We start from the raw sequence: 16,342 nt of genomic DNA, 5'->3' as shown, positions 1-16,342 counted from the left end.
TTCCATGCCATCAAGATTTTCTTTCACTAGTTTTACTAAGTTTAATAGAGACTTATGAATGTGTGAGAAAAATACTTTTCAAACTTGTTAAACAGTTTAACAGTATAAACAATATAATGTTAGCAGTATAACATGTTAACAGAATAACAGTATAACAGTTAAAAAGTATAATGTAAACAGCTGTTAAGAAATCTGATTTGATGACCAAACTGGCAAATCTTTATTCAGATGTGAGTGGTTTGGGCTTACGCATGCTATTGTATATTCAATTTTCAAGTTTATACCTTAAACCAATTATAAATTAATAAGTATAAATTGTTAAAACATTGTGACGTCTAAGTGATGTAAAATATTTGAATATCTCATCAAAAGTTTACATTTAAAATTTCAACAATAAATATTCTGTTGTTTTAAATTCTAGGGGTGGCAATGCTAGATAACATAAAATGTATCTTAGGCCTTAAAATGTTGCCTGTGCTATTTCCTTGGTATAGTAGCATACAAATTTACCTAATGTGAATATTCAACAGTAATCTCCAAATCATTTAAAATATTTTCACCTTTAATTGTACAATGTTCACTACTACTTGTCAGTTCCTAGGATATAATAATTAGAAGTTACTTTGCTAATAAGAAAAATCAATGTTTTAAATAAATTTTAATAATTGAGATAGAAGCAATGATGAGTAAATATGAATTGATTTAATAATAGAGAAAAAACATCAAATATAACCACACTTTTAAAATTACACTTATTTTTTTTTCCCTAAACACATACTAAAAAATAGCTTAACACTATCTTTTTATAGTGTAGAACCCCTTATATCACTAGTGTCAACACTATATGACATCACTATAGATGACATAAAATGTTGCCTAGTTGTTATCTGGTACTAAAACAAATCAGACCACAGAAATGTAAGTGTGATTGGCTATTTAAATATTTGTTGTCTTTACTAAATGTCTAAGTAAATATGGAAAAAAATAAGTGTATAACTTCTTTTAAGAATGGTTTCTGGTTCTTACAAAGCCAGAAATGTTTTGTAAACACCTGGTATTTTTCCACATCAATAACAGGTGATTTAATTATAAATAATGAATATATTAGCGGAAGATTAATAGTTTAGTAGAAGTGGTTTAGCTTAGTTTAACACCAACAAGTCAAAGCATTAACCTTGAGCAATACTCAATATGTAATATAGAATTAATAATACATAATTTATATGTGTTGAAATTCATTTCAACTTATTACGTTTGTTACATCAAACTGATAGTTAATTTACTAACTTCTGTTCGTATTTTCCCTGTTTTCTCCTGCAGTGGGCCTGACTGAGCTTTGTTTAGATCCCTACTGTATATAGTACTTATGCAAGTGAACACAACAGCCAATTCTATATGAACAAATTTCCAACAAATTTAGGTCATTTCTATGCAAATATCATTAGTTCACCTTTGGTTGAACCCAGCACATTTGGAGTTTACATATTTTGCTTAGATAGAACACTAAGAAACAATGGTTTTCTTTGAATCAAAGTGGATTAAAAGAAGAAAGATATTATGCTTGTTTTCTTCTTTTTTCTCTCGTACCCAAGATCAAAACAAGCTCAATCATGAATTTCATGAGATGGAAAAAAATCTTGTGAGAGACAATAAGATGTCCAGGGATGAGAATAAGGCCCTTAGAACAGAAAACAAGTCCCTCTGGGGAGAAAACAAAGCTCTTCAGCAAGAAAATAAAGCCCTCCGAATGGACAATCAGTTAATCCGGGAGGAGAATCAGACCCTAAGGCAGCAATACCAGGTCCTATGGAAGTGCAACAGTGTGATTTTCAAGAGCCAAAAACCACTTGGAGAAAAAGCCAATGCCTTGAACACAGAAAGGAAGTCTTATTGTCAACAGAATCGAGCCCTGGAAGCTCAGATCAAGGCTCTTGGGGAACAGGAGAAAGCCTTCCAGAATGAGGCAAAAGCTCTTCAAGAAGAAATAAGGTCTCTCCATGAGGAAATCAATGCCCTACATCATCAAGAGAGAGCAATCAAGATGGAGGAACACGCCTTAATGAGAGAAGGAATAGCACTAGAAATGGAAGAAAGGGCTTTGTGGAAGGAGGAACAGGCCCTTCGAGAAGAGAACAAGGCTCTGAGAGAAGAAAAGAATGCTCTTCAGGAGGAAGTAAAAGCCCTTCTGGAAGAGGCAAAGGTTCTTGAGGAGTGGAATAAGATTCTTCAGGAAAAAGAAAACAAACATGCATGCTAGAAAAATGCACAATAAGAAAATATAGCAGAAGTGTGATTTGAAGAAATAACCAGCAAACCATAAAGATCCATTGACAGTCCAGAAAAAAGAAAAATTCAAACTTTTGAAGGTGACATAGTATTATTGGGGTTGGAATCAAAAGCCTGAAAATGTACAGTGCTCAGTGTCTGGGCCTGGAAAACAAATAAAATCCTGAAAACTAAAATAATAATAATAATAAGTTTACTTAAATTGTACACTTTTATTGGTGGTAAATATTTTAGAATGAGAAATATGTACTGCTCAAAAAGTGACATTGAATGAACCGACTGGATTTCTCCTTGACAATCAGTGTTAGTGGATGAATATTATAAAGAATAAGCATCCCAAAAGAAATATGTGTCTTAAAACTTGCTTTTCCAATAGTGAGTATAGTGAAATACAAAATTTTTCACACTGAGTTCATATGTCTTGTGAAAAAGATGTATTGCAGGAGAACACGTCTTCTGCCTCTTTATATCTACTCCAATTATCTGGTTGAGGAGACCAATAAAATAATGAGAATTTAAAAACTATGTGATAGTACAAAAATGATTGAGTATTCACAGGCATCCTCACTTTCTCTTTATTTTCCCTTTCAGTTATTGTCCTCCTCCTTTAACTCTGTGGGAGGCAGCCTGCTCTAATAAATGTATTAAAGAGTGAAAACGGAGTAAGAAAACAAAGGCCTGCAAACTGAAATTGGAGTTTTAAAGCTTGGGATGTGAATCTATGGAGCAGTTCATGTTCAATGAAAACAGGGGAAGGAAGAAATAAATTTTTCAGGTGTCAAATTCATAATTGATCTAACTGAATGCTTTAAAAAAACAATTCTGTAAAAAACAGAGTCATGGGGACTCATGTATACATTAGTGTTGTGTAGCTGCAGAACACTAGATTACAGCTAGAGGGCTGGTGCATATCTTCTTTTTCACCATTGTAAATTTTGATCACTTAATACAGGGTAAATATTAAATGGGCTTTATTGAATACAACTGAGATTACATTTCATTTGATTCTTGTCTGGTGTTGGGGAAACACAAGTATAAGTAGACCATAGGAAAAGAACACATGCATTTCCTTCCCTAGGTTCTGTTACATCTGCAAAAAGTCAATGTATGTTTATTGGACACCTCTAATTAGCACCCTACTAAGCAATACAAATGTGTTTAAGTATAAAAAGTGGAAAGAAACATAGGTCCTGATTTTAAGGATTCCACAGCATAAGAAGGAAATAAATATTTTTACTTTATTCCTTGGGAGTCCCTCTGCCGGATAAAAAGTTTATTGACCACCGTTTCCAGGAACTTCTACAGCCACCATTTAAATAAAACAATGTGGCCTTGGAGAAGAGTAAAAGGCAAAATTTGTAGATATGTGCTTGACTTCCTTGCAGTCCATTTGGGACAGGGAAGAAAGGCACAGCCTTTATCAAATGATTTCAACCTCAAAAAATGTGGAAGCAGCCTGTAGGCAGGGGAATGGCCAACTTAGTGCTCTATAGGTTTATAGATATGTTACTCTATTGTCTACACATTAATTTTTATATTTTATTGTTCACATAAAAGGGTACTTGCTTTGGACATTCTCTACTGACATGGTTAGGAGAAATAAACTATTTTATTCTTTGGTAGTAAATTCAGGAAGATCAATGGCCATGGAGGAGTATGGTTATCAATGACTCCTCTTGGTGAGATCACCAAGGGCATCACAGTAAAATCAGCAACTCAGGTTAGACTGAAGGAATAGGGGATACTTCATGGATCAAAATTTCCATCTCTCTTCTTTTAATGCAAATGCTAAGTTGAGGACTGGCACTGCTGCAAATAAATTTAGATTTGTATAGCATACTCTACAAGGGAGAATTGACATAATTAAGGAATGAGTTAAAACAATTTATATTGATATCACTCATTATAATGTTTATGATGTTTCAGCTTCACAGATTAATCCAAAGTTTCTACTAACATTTCCAGTTAACATCATATTTAAGAAATATGATATTGAAAACTGTATTTCCCATATTATAAGCTGGATATGTTTAAGTATATATTAAAACGTTTTCATATATGTTGTTAGACATCAATTTTATTAAAAATTATGTGTTAGAAAAGATTAAACAGCTTTTTCATGAAAATAAAATGGGGATGTTTTGATGCTCACAGTGCAAGGACTTTAGTGTAAATGGACTTTGTTTCTTTGTTGTCCATTTCTATATCTTTCTTTATGGCTTCCAGAAAAAGTGGGGTGTGGGGGGGTCACCTGAAGGACATCTCAATACCGAATGCTCCTAATTGGACTGCCCTTCCTCCAGACCAGCAAACCATTACAACAGTTGCATGAACACTCCAAATGCTTTCTTAGTGATGACAGATTGTTTACCTTTAAGAGACTATGAGGTCTAAACTCATGGGCTAAGCCCAGTTTATTTAATGTCAGAAGTCACAGGTCCATCTTGTCCTCTTTGATTTATAATGCATCATGTTCTCTATATCCTATGATATGTAGTGATTCTATGTTATTTCCCACCCTACTGAAAGATTTTATCAAACCTCCTATATCGTTCATCTCTTTTGAATGTTTCTTTCGTCTTCTTAACCTGGGTAGACCTCAATGACACAGCCCTCTTAACTATGCCTTTCAGATAAAGGCTTTTATGCATCAGCAAAGATAGAGCTAGTGTAGGTTTGCTCATTTCTCAATGCATTTCCAAAACTTTTATCCTTTTCCTTCTATGAAAAATTTAGTTTCAATGAATCATATGTATGAAATGCCACTTTCTATACTATATGGTACTTCATATTCAGACTTCTCATTCGTTCTCATTCACACATTAAAAATTTTGGAATCTGTCTCACAGTACTCCTCACCACCCCTATGCTTTTACTTTTGTGTATAACTTTAAAACACACTGAGATAATTATTCCACAATGTGCCACTCATCTCCTTGGATCTTCTTATCTCCAAAAAAAACATTTCCTTCATATCACCTCAGTCTCCATTTCCATTGTCATGCCTCAAAACATTTGTGATTGGCAAGTTCAATGACTCAGAAATCTGAACTGTCCCACTTTCTGAATATACTTCCTACACCTCCATCCTATTTCCCTATTTACCAAACTCATGCACAAATCCTACTCATTAGCTCTTTCAGAATTATTTCAATGCAATTCTTCCTTCCACCCCCATCTTCTCACTTCCTGTGTTATTCACCTTAGATTCTGGTTCAATAGAATTCCCGTAGAAATTCTCTACTTTTTAAATTCACTCTCCAGTGCACTGACTTCAAACATTTCCAACTGTGATTCTCTGTAGACATGTGCTTTTTCCTTGTCTGTCCCCTGTCTATTTCCTTGTTGATTTACTTGTGTTTAGAGTAGCTTGATATGCCAGAGATACTGATGTTATTAACATAGGGATGACACTATACACTAAAATTATCTAAACATTTACATATACTAACTCACTTCATCTTTACCAATAACTGAAATACTATCAGTATTCCCATTTTCCAGATGAGGAATCAGAAGCACAAGAAAAGTAGACTTTTTCCAGATCACATGCATAATTTATTTCAGAAAGGGGATTCAAACTCATGTACTCTGACTCCAGACTCCGTACCCTCAGCCTTTACAGTGCCTTGCCTCTACACAAAACACAGGGTATAAACACTGTAAAATCATTCATGATGCAAAAAGAGCCTCAACTTTGCCCAGGAAGCCCACATTTTTCCTGCTTTCCAATGTAAATAGATTTTAAACTCTGTTTTTTCCACTATCTCCAATAATTATTTTTTAACCAAAAATAATCTTTTATTTTTTGATGAACAATTATTATAAGAAATTATTGTTCTCTTTTCGAGATATTCATTTTTCTTTTTTTAATTTATTGCGGTGACAATTGTTAGTGAAATTACATAGATTTCAGGTGTACAATTCTGTATTACATCATCTATAAATCCCATTGTGTGCTCACCACCCAGAGTCAGTTCTCCTTCCATCACCATATATTTGATCCCCCTTACCCTCATCACCCTCCCCCCACCCCCTTACCCTCTGGTAACCACTAAACTTATTGTCTGTGTCTATGAGTTTTTGTTTCTCATTTGTTTGTCTTGTTCTTTTGTTGTTTTTTGGTTTATATAACACATATCAGTGAAATTGCATGGTTCTTTGTTTTTTCTGTCTGACTTATTACACTTAGCATTATACTCTCAAGATCCATCCATGTGGTCACAAATGTTTCCATGTCATCTTTTCTTACCGTCGAATAGTACTCCATTGTGCATATATCCCACAAGTTCTTTATCCATTCATCTATCGAAGGACATTTTGGGTGTTCCATGTCTTGGCCACCTTAAATAAAGCTGCAATGAGCATTGGACTAAACGTGTCTTTATGTAAAATGTTTTCAGATTTTTTGGGTAGATACCCAGGAGAGAGATTGCTGGGTCATATGGTAATTCTATTTGTAATTTTTTGAGGAACCTCCACACTGCCTTCCATAATGGCTGCACCAGTCTGCATTCCCTCCAACAGTGAATGAGGGTTCCTTTTTCTCCACAGCCTCTCCAACACTTGTTACTATTTGTCTTGTTAATGATAGCCATTCTGACTGGGGTGAGGTGATATCTCATTGGGGTTTTAATTTGCATTTCTCTGATGATTAGTGATGTTGAGCATTTTTTCATACGTCTATTTGCCATTTGAAACTCCTCTTTGGAGAAATGTCTCTTCAGGTCCTCTGTCCATTTTTCAATGAGGTTGTTTGTTTTTTTGTTGTTGAGTTTCATGAGTTCCTTGTATATTTTGGATATTAGCCCCTTATCAGAGGCACTGTTTGCAAACATCTTCTCCCATTCAGTTGAATGCCTCTTTATTTTGTCAATGGTTTCTTTTCCTAAACAGAAGATTTTAAGTTTCATATAGTCCCATTCGTTTATTTTAGGTTTTACTTCCCTTGCCTTTGGAGTCAAATTCATAAAATGCTCTTTGAAGCCAAGATCCATAAGTTTAGTACCTATGTGTTGTTTTTTTTGTTTTTTTGTTTGTTTTTTTATGCAGTTTATTGTTTCGGGTCTTATGCTTAGGTCTTCGATTCCTTTTGAATTAATTTTGGTACATGTAGGGGGCGGGTGCCTATAAGGCACCATCACATAACTGAGAAGCATGAGATAGAAGAAGTTACTTTAGATAACACCCACATCCTGTAGGATGTGTCCGGATGGCTTAAGACTGCTAGCCTGCAAAAGTTACTTTAGATAACACCCACATCCTGTAGGGTGTGTCCGGATGGCTTAAGACTGCTAGCTTGTAGCAACCCTTATTATGTTAATGCCCCTCCACCCAGCAAAAGAATGTATATAATCCCTGATTGAGCTGCAATAAAGTGAGACTTGATCAGAACTCCTGTCTTGTCTCCGGTCTTTGTGTCTCCCATTTTCCTCCCTTCTAGGTGCTTCGGGGTCCCTCGTGTAGTGTCCTGCGGGTCGGGACAACTGGCGCCCAACGTGGGGCCTGAAGTCTCCTAGAAGATGAGATGCCTGAGTTCGTCCGGTCTAAAGAGCTGCAGCATATTTCTTCTTTGATCACCATAAGACTACCCAACTTGTGGGAGATCTGTACAGGTAAGCGGACGACTCCTTCAAAAAATGGGACATATATTTGTGTTCTAGACTTATGTATAGTCTACAGGCTTCCCCTCAGACACTTAGACTAGGGTTCCCCTTTCCCCTAACCTGTTGTCCCAGTCTCCCTTTTTATCTGCTCTCAGCTCACTTTGGGTTTTAGTCGTTCACCAACGAGACAGTTTTCTAGGTGTTTGGGACCGTTTGAGCGAGATTTTGCCTGCTTACTTTGAGCTCCAATCGTCCACCCAGAGGATTTCCCGACCGGTTGAGTCCCGACTGGCTTTCGCCTGAGGGTCGTTACCAGCCGCGTCGCCTCTCGGGGGTCCGTGTTGGCGGATTATACCAACCGATTGCTCACGTAAGGGTTTTTTCTCCTCTCATCCCAACACCCCCGTCTCTCCGGCCGGGTGAGTCCCAAAAGACATTCGTCTGCGGGTCGTTACCATCCGTGCCATCTCGTTTGGGTCCGTGTTGGCGGATTGTACCAACCGACTGCCTACGTGAGGAGAGTCTTTATTCCTTCTCATAATGGGACAAGAGGTTAGTGTTTATGACAAGTTTATCTCAGGACTAAAAGAGTCCTCACCTAATTGTTCTGATTTTAATGTAAATTCGAGCCCACCTGAGGACAATCAGTTAAGCCTTGAGGATGAGGCTGATTTAGAGGAAGCTGCCGCTAATCCTGACTGGCAGTCTCTGGCCTCTAATCAATTGCCCCCTCCCTATAATCCCCAAATGCCTTCAGCTCCTCTCCACGATCCTGATCAAACTCTCCTCTCCCACCAAGTCCAACAATTACAAAAAACCGTTCAACTCAAAAAACAACATCTAACTCTCCTTAAACAACTTCAACAGTTAGATTCACAACTCTCCTCTGTTGCTACTCAAAAAATTCCCCCCCCTTTGTCCTACAAAAAAAATTTCACATCTCAAATAAAAAAAACCCTCTTAATCTTTTAATTCCCCCCAATAAAAACTGAAGGAGGCAGTGCAGATAGTGATGAAGACCCCGACAGAGACAATAAAGAACCCGCCAGACACTATAAACGCCTTGATTTAAAAACCACAAAACTGGACAGGAGTTTGTGCCCTAGGCTCCCTCCTCCCAGATGTATCCATCATTCCAGGAGATGAGCCAGTTCCTATCCCGACTTTCGAACATATTGCAGGACGCACTAAACGTGCAGTCCATTTTATTCCCTTATTAGCGGGTCTAGGCATCACCACCGCACTTGCCACCGGGTCCGCGGGGATAGGACATTCCCTAGTACAATACCATAAATTATCTGGGCAACTCATATCAGATGTCCAGGTACTCTCAGAAACTATCCAAGATCTTCAAGATCAGGTTGATTGTCTAGCAGAAGTTGTCCTCCAAAACAGGAGGGGATTAGATTTACTTACTGCAGAAAAAGGGGGCATCTGCCTGGCCCTCAGGGAAAAATGTTGTTTTTATGCTAACAAATCTGGAATTGTTCGTGACAGAGTCAAAAATTACAAGAAGACCTTGAAAAAAGAAGAGACCTCTTTTCCAACCCTCTCTGGATTCAATGGACCTTTTCCCTGCTTACTACCCCTGCTTGGCCCCATACTTGGTGCTTTATCCTACTATCACTGGGACCCATCCTCCTCAATAAACTCATGCGCTTTCTCAGACAACAAATAGAGGCCTTGCAGGCCAAGCCCATACAGGTCCATTATACCCGACTGGAGATGCAAGAGCAAGGAGATCCCTATCTCCAATAACAGGAGTCATAAAACAGGACTCCTCCCCTGTGAGATGAACTGGATAGCCAATGACGGGTAAGAGGACAGCTCTCTAAGTAACATAAAAAATAAAAAAAATAAAAACCTGTCACTGTACCAGGTTTCACAGAGATGGACTGTCCCAACCTAAGACAGGCACAGTTCCCTAGGGGCTTAGAGCTCTTTTTTCTTTTTATAAAACAGAAAAGGGGGACCTGTAGGGGGCGGGTGCCTATAAGGCACCATCACATAACTGAGAAGCATGAGATAGAAGAAGTTACTTTAGATAACACCCACATCCTGTAGGATGTGTCCGGATGGCTTAAGACTGCTAGCTTGTAGCAACCCTTATTATGTTAATGCCCCTCCACCCAGCAAAAGAATGTATATAATCCCTGATTGAGCTGCAATAAAGTGAGACTTGATCAGAACTCCTGTCTTGTCTCCGGTCTTTGTGTCTCCCATTTTCCTCCCTTCTAGGTGCTTCGGGGTCCCTCGTGTAGTGTCCTGCGGGTCGGGACAGGTACATGGTGACAGATAACAGTCCAGTTTCATTCTTTTGCACGTGGCTATCCAATTCTCCTAGCACCATTTATTGAAGAGGCTATCTTTCCTCCATTGTATATTTTTAGCTTCTTTATCAAAAATTGTCTGTCCATATTTATGTGGTTTTATTTCTGGGTTCTCAATTCTATTCCATTGGTCTATGAGTCTGTTTTTCTGCCAATACCATGCTGTTTTGATTATTGTAGCCCTGTAGCACAAGCTAAAGTCAGGGAGTGTAATACCCAGTATTGTTCTTTTTTCTTAAGATAGCTTTGGCTATTCGGGGTCTTTTGTGGTTCCAAACAAATCTGATGACTTTTTGTTCTATTTCTTTTAAAAATGCCATTGGAATTTTGATGGGGATTGCATTAAATCTGTATATTGCTTTGTGTGATATGGCCATTTTAACTATGTTGATTCTTCCAATCCATGACCACGGAATGTCTTTCCATTTCTTTGTGTCTTTTTCAATTTCTTTAAAAAAATGTCTTATAGTTTTCACCATATAGTTCCTTCCCATCCTTGGTTAAGTTTATTCCTAGGTATTTTATTCTTTATGCTGCAATTGCAAAAAGAATTGTTTTTTGTATTTCTTTTTCTGAGATTTCATTGTTAGTATATAGGAATGCAATGGACTTTTGTACATTGATTTAGTAGCCAGCAAATGTACTGTATTCGTTGATTGTTTCTAACAGCTTTTTGGTGGAGTCTTTAGGGTTTTCTATATATAGCATCATGTCATCTGCAAAGATTGATAATTTAACTTCTACATTCCTAATTTGGATGCCTTTTATTTCTTTCTCTTGCCTGATTGCTCTGGCAAGGACTTCCAACACTATGTTGAAAAGCAGAGGTGATAGGGGACAGCCCTGTCGTGTTCCTGGATGTAGAGTAAAGGGCTTCAGCTTTTCACCATTAATTATGAGATTAGCTGAGGGCTTGTCATATATGGCATTTATTATGTCAAGGCATTTTCCTTCTGTACCTATTTTATTGAGTGTTTTAATTATAAATGGATGCTGTATCTTGTCAAATGCTTTTTCTGCATCAATTGATAGAATCATATGATTTTTGTCCTTTATTTTGTTTATGTGATGTGTCACTTGATGGATTTGCAGATGTTGAACCATCCTTGTGCCCCAGGGATGAACCCCACTTGGTTGTGGTGAATAATCTTTTTAATGCATTGTTGTATTCGATTTGCTAGAATTTTGTTTAGGATTTTTGCATCTGTATTCATTAGAGATACTGGTCTGTAGTTTTCTTTTTTTGTGTTGTCCTTACCAGGTTTTGGTATCAGGGTAATGTTGGCCTCATAAAATGAGTTAGGGAGTACTGTCTCTTCTTCAATTTTTTGGAAGAGTTTGAGCAGGATTGGTATTAGATCCTCTTTGAAGGTTTGGTAGAATTCACTAGTGAAGCCATCTGGTCCTGGACTTTTGCTTTTGGGAAGGTTTTGGATGACTGATTCAATTTCGTTACTGGTGATCGGTCTGTTTAGATTTTCCAGCTCTTCATGGTTCAGCCTTGGAAGGCTATATGTTTCTAAGAACTTGTCTATTTCTTCTAGGTTATTGAATTTGGTGGCATATAGTCCTTCATAGTATTCTTGGATGATCCTTGTATTTCTGTGGCAAACATGATAACTTCCCCTTTTTCATTTCTGATTTTGTTAATTAGTGTCTTCTCTGTTTTTATCTAGTGAGTCTAGCCAAGGGTTTGTCAATTTTGTTAATCTTTTCAAAGAACCAGCTCTTTGTCACATTAATTTTTTTCTATTGTCATTTTGTTCTCTATTTCATTTAGTTCTGCTCTAATTTTTGTTATTTCCTTTCTTCTGCTGATCTTGGGTTTCACTTGTTCTTATTTTTCTAGTTCTTTAAGGTGTAATATGAGGTTATTTATTTGGAATTTTTCTTGTTTCTTGAGATAGACCTGTAAAGATATAAATTACCCTCTTAAAACTGCTTTCGCTGCATCCCAAAAGTTTTGATAGGATGTATTTTCATTGTCATTTGTTTCTATGTATCTTTCAATCTCTCCTCTAGTTTCTTCTTTGACCCAGTCATTCTTTAAAAGTATGTTGTTTAATTCTCCATGTATTTGTGTTTTTTCCTGCTTTGTTTTTGCAGTTGATATCCAATTTTAAAGCCTTGTGATAAGAGAATATGCTTGATATAATTTCAATCTTCTTAAATTTGCTGAGTCTGATTGTATGTCCCAACATATGGTCTGACCCTGAGAATGTTCGAATGTTCCATGTACACTGGAAAATAATGTATAATCTGATGTTTCAGGATGAAGTGCTCTATATATGTGAATATATATGAAGTGCTCAATTATGTCCATTTCATCTAATGTGTCATTTAGAGCTGCTATTTCGTTATTTATCTTCTGTTTTGATGATCTATCCATAGCTGTCAGTGATGTATTTAAGTCCCCTAGTATAATTGTGTTTTGGTCAATTTCTCCCTTTAGTTCTTTTAGTAGTTGCTTGGTATATTTCGGTGCTGCCTGATTGGGGGCATAAATATTGATGACTGTTATGTCTTCTTGTTGTATAGTCCCCTTTACCATTATAAAATGTCCATCTTTTCTCTTGTTATCTTTTTCACCCTGAAGTCTGTTTCATCTGATATCATTATGGCTACACCTGATTTTCTCAGGGTACCATTTGCTTGGAGTGTCAATTTCCACCCTTTCACTTTAAGTCTATTCTTGTCCTTGTAGCTGAGATGTGTCTCTTGGAGACTGCATAAGGTTGGGTTTAGTTTTTTGATCCAATTTGTTACTCTGTGCCTTTTTATTTGTGAGTTCAGTCCATTTGCATTTAAGGTGATTATTGATATGTGAGGATTTCCTGTCATTCTATCTTGAGTTTTCTGGTAAGTCTGCGTCTCCATTGTTTCTTTGTCTTCTTGTTGTCTGTAATTTCTGTGTGGTGGTATTCTATGATATTTCACTCTGTTTCTTCTTTTATTACAGTATATATTTCAGTTTGGATTCTGTTTTTTTGAGTGGTTACCCTTGTGTTTATGTAAAAGAAAGTTTGATATTTAGAGTATTCCATTTTGTTCAGCATGCTTACTTCCTCCATTCCCATATTCCAGTTCAGGCCTTTACTCTCCCCCTTTTTTATGTTTTAGTTGCCACAAATTGTACCTGTTGATGGTGGTCGAATAGCCTCCTTTAGTATTTCTTGTAGCGCAGGTCGTGTATTAGAAAATTCCTTCAGTTTCTGTATGTCTGCAAAGGTCTTTATTCCTCCTTCATATCTAAAGGATATCTTTGCTGGATATATTATTGTTGGCTCATGATTTCTCTCTTTCAATAGTTTGAATATTTGGTTCCACTCCCTCCTGGCTTGTAAAGTTTCTGCTGAAAAATCTGATGATAATCTAATGGGTTTTCCTTTGTAGGTTACTGTCTTCTTTTCTTTGGCTGCTTTAAGGATTCTTTCTTTGTTGTTGATTTTAGACACCTTCAATACAATGTGCCTTGGAGAAGTCCTGTTGGGATTGAGGTAATTAAGTGTTCCATAGGCTTCTTGCATTCGAAGATCCAGTTCTGTCCACAAGTTTGAGAAGTTCTCATCAACAATTTGTTTGAATATATTCTCAGTTCCCTTTTCTCTTTCTTCTCCTCCTGATGTGCCCATTTTTCTTATATTGCTCTTTCTGATGGAGTCAGAAAATTCTTGTAGAGTTCTTTCATTTCTTTTAAGTCTCAAGTCTCTTTCTTTTTCCATCTGTGCAATTTCCAGGTTCCTATCTTCGATGTCACTGATTCTTTCCTCCATCTGGTCAACTCTACTACCTGTAAATAACTAAGCTGGTTATTTCATTCTTGATGTCTTCTATTGAGTTCTTAATCTCCAGAAATTCTATTTGTTTCTATTTTAAAATTTCAATCTCTTTCGTAAAATACTCATGTTGATATTTGATTGTGTTTCTGAGTTTATTAAACTGCCTTTCTGTGTTTTCTTGCATCTCGTTGAGTTTTTTCAGAACTGCAATCTTGAATTATCTGTCATTTAAGTCACATATTTCCATATCTTTAAGTTCCTTTTCTGGAGACTTTTCACTTTCTTTCTGAGCTGTCTTGTTTATTCATGGCAATTACTGATTTATTATTTCTCTTCCTAGACATCTACAGGAGTGGCTTCTGCAAGAGGTTGATAGGAAGAGGTCTTTCTTTTGTTTTCCAGTACTTGTTGGAGGAATTTTTTATTTTCTCTCCGACTGCAGGCTTTTTTTTTCTCTCTTACACGATAGTGCTATATTTTCTCTGCACTATTTCAGCTTCTCACACAAGGGGGGGATTCCCTGGGGGATGGGCTTTTCCTCTGTTAATAGTTTACCTGGGTCACAGGGTGCAGTGTCCGTGTTGGTAGGCGGAGAACTTTGAAATTCCAAAGCTCTTCCTGCACCCGATTCAGAGCCCATATGCTTCAGCAATTCTGTTTACTCCTGCAGGGACCCGCTCAGATAGGTGGGGCCAGGGGCAGGGTGAGTTGTGAGAGGTGGCCCAGAGCAATGGCTGTGACCACCACCACAGCCGGTCCTGCTTTCACAGCTCCCTGCATTTTGCCGGAACTAGTTGGGCTGCGAATCTGTGTCTGTGGTCCACAGTTCTCAGAACAGCAAATATTCTGTTCTTTTGATCTGACACTGCTACTATTACACTTCTAGCACTGGGCAGGTGGGGGCGGGGCGAGCTCTGGGAGGGTAGGGAGGAAGCGGCTAGTCTCAGTGCCTACGGCTTCTGTTCTCTGCTCGACAATGAGGGCTTAAACCACCGTTTTCAGCCTTCTTCCCTCAGTCTTTTCTGCGAGGTCTCTGCTGTGAGCGTTGGGTTCAGCCGTGTTATATGCTGCCCCCTCAGCCCTGTGGGCCATAAGTGGAGCCCTAGCAGTCCAAGTTCTTCCCTCTCCCGCAGCTGCAGTAATTCCGGGATGCAGCAAGCTCGGAGCACTGAGCTACGTCTGCGTCCTGCGCCTGCAAGATTTACTCCTTATAGTATTTCTTCCCTCCTCCCCGTTTGCGTGATTCACGCACCTTTAGGTGAATTCAGTAGTGGGCCTCTTCGTCTTGCCTGTCTGCTGTACAGGGAGTCCTTTGTGCAGTTATTGTTGTTTGATTAGTTGTAAATTCCAGGGGAACTTTACAGAGGCTCATCTCACGCCACCATTTTGATGACGTACCTCCAATAATTCTTATATCGCTCACTACCAGATGACAAATGTGCTTCATGGATTCCTGAGAAACTATGTATCAAGAAGTTTAACATTATCAGTCTACCACAAATAAATCTGCACATACTCTATGCACATCAGGCTGACTTGCCTTCCTATTAAAAGTAAAATAGATTTATTAAAGGTTAATCCCTCCATATACACTCAGAATTTCATCCTGACTTTTACACTCAATTACTTTATTCTGATCTGAATTCTCTAACATTTAACATTCTCAAAAATGATTGCCAGTCTTTTGAATTTTATTCATTCTAGTGGATGTGAAGCAGTTGCTCACTGTGGTGTTAATTTGTGTTTTCCTGACGTCTGATGACTTTGAGCATATTTTCATATGCATAGTGGCCATTAGCATATCTTTCCTAGTCTAGTATTTCTCAGTTACTTTGTTCAAATTTTTCTTGGTGGTTTGTCTTTATCAAAATTAAAAAGTCTTTATATATTTGGGGCATTGGCATTGTTACAGTTATGAGCATTGCAAATAGTTTCTCCAATTTGTGTCCTGCTTTTTTCTTTCTTTTGGTTTTCAACAGTGAGATGTAAAGAGCAGAAAGTTTGACTAAGAAGTCCAATTTATCAACTTTTTCATTTAATGATGTATTATATTGATATCTACTGTCTTATTAGCAGTTGTATTCTCATTTTGAACCATATATTTTTTTTTCCCAGGTATACGGATTCAAGCTAATAGCACTCAACCAGACTCTAATATCAAATATTTTCTTCCATATTTATAAACTGACCAAAATAAGTACTTATCTTCACTGAGCTGCAGCCTTATCAACACTAAATTTGTTACATTCATAACTAACATCTATTGAGCTAGACTTATAGCAAGAGTTTTGCAAACATTTTATTCAACATTTAAATTATATCCTATAATTAGGTACAATTA

General features: G+C 37.4%; 1 protein-coding gene across 1 annotated transcript; it reads left to right on the top strand.

The window, feature by feature from the left end:
- Nucleotides 1–1,513: 1,513 nt before the first annotated feature.
- On the top strand, nucleotides 1,514–2,257 carry LOC308496910 (uncharacterized protein; the record flags this gene model as incomplete). The annotated part of the gene is made up of 1 exon (XM_081046722.1): nucleotides 1,514–2,257. One exon carries the CDS (start codon nucleotides 1,514–1,516, stop codon nucleotides 2,255–2,257), a length of 744 nt encoding a protein of 247 aa, XP_080902848.1.
- Nucleotides 2,258–16,342: the final 14,085 nt, after the last annotated feature.

The sequence above is a fragment of the Rhinolophus hipposideros genome (genome assembly GCF_964194185.1).
Source record: "Rhinolophus hipposideros genome assembly, chromosome: 4".
In the NCBI taxonomy this organism is placed as follows: domain Eukaryota; kingdom Metazoa; phylum Chordata; class Mammalia; order Chiroptera; family Rhinolophidae; genus Rhinolophus; species Rhinolophus hipposideros.
The sequence above is the reverse complement of the archived record's forward strand: the minus strand, read 5'-3'. Positions and strand labels throughout refer to the sequence as shown.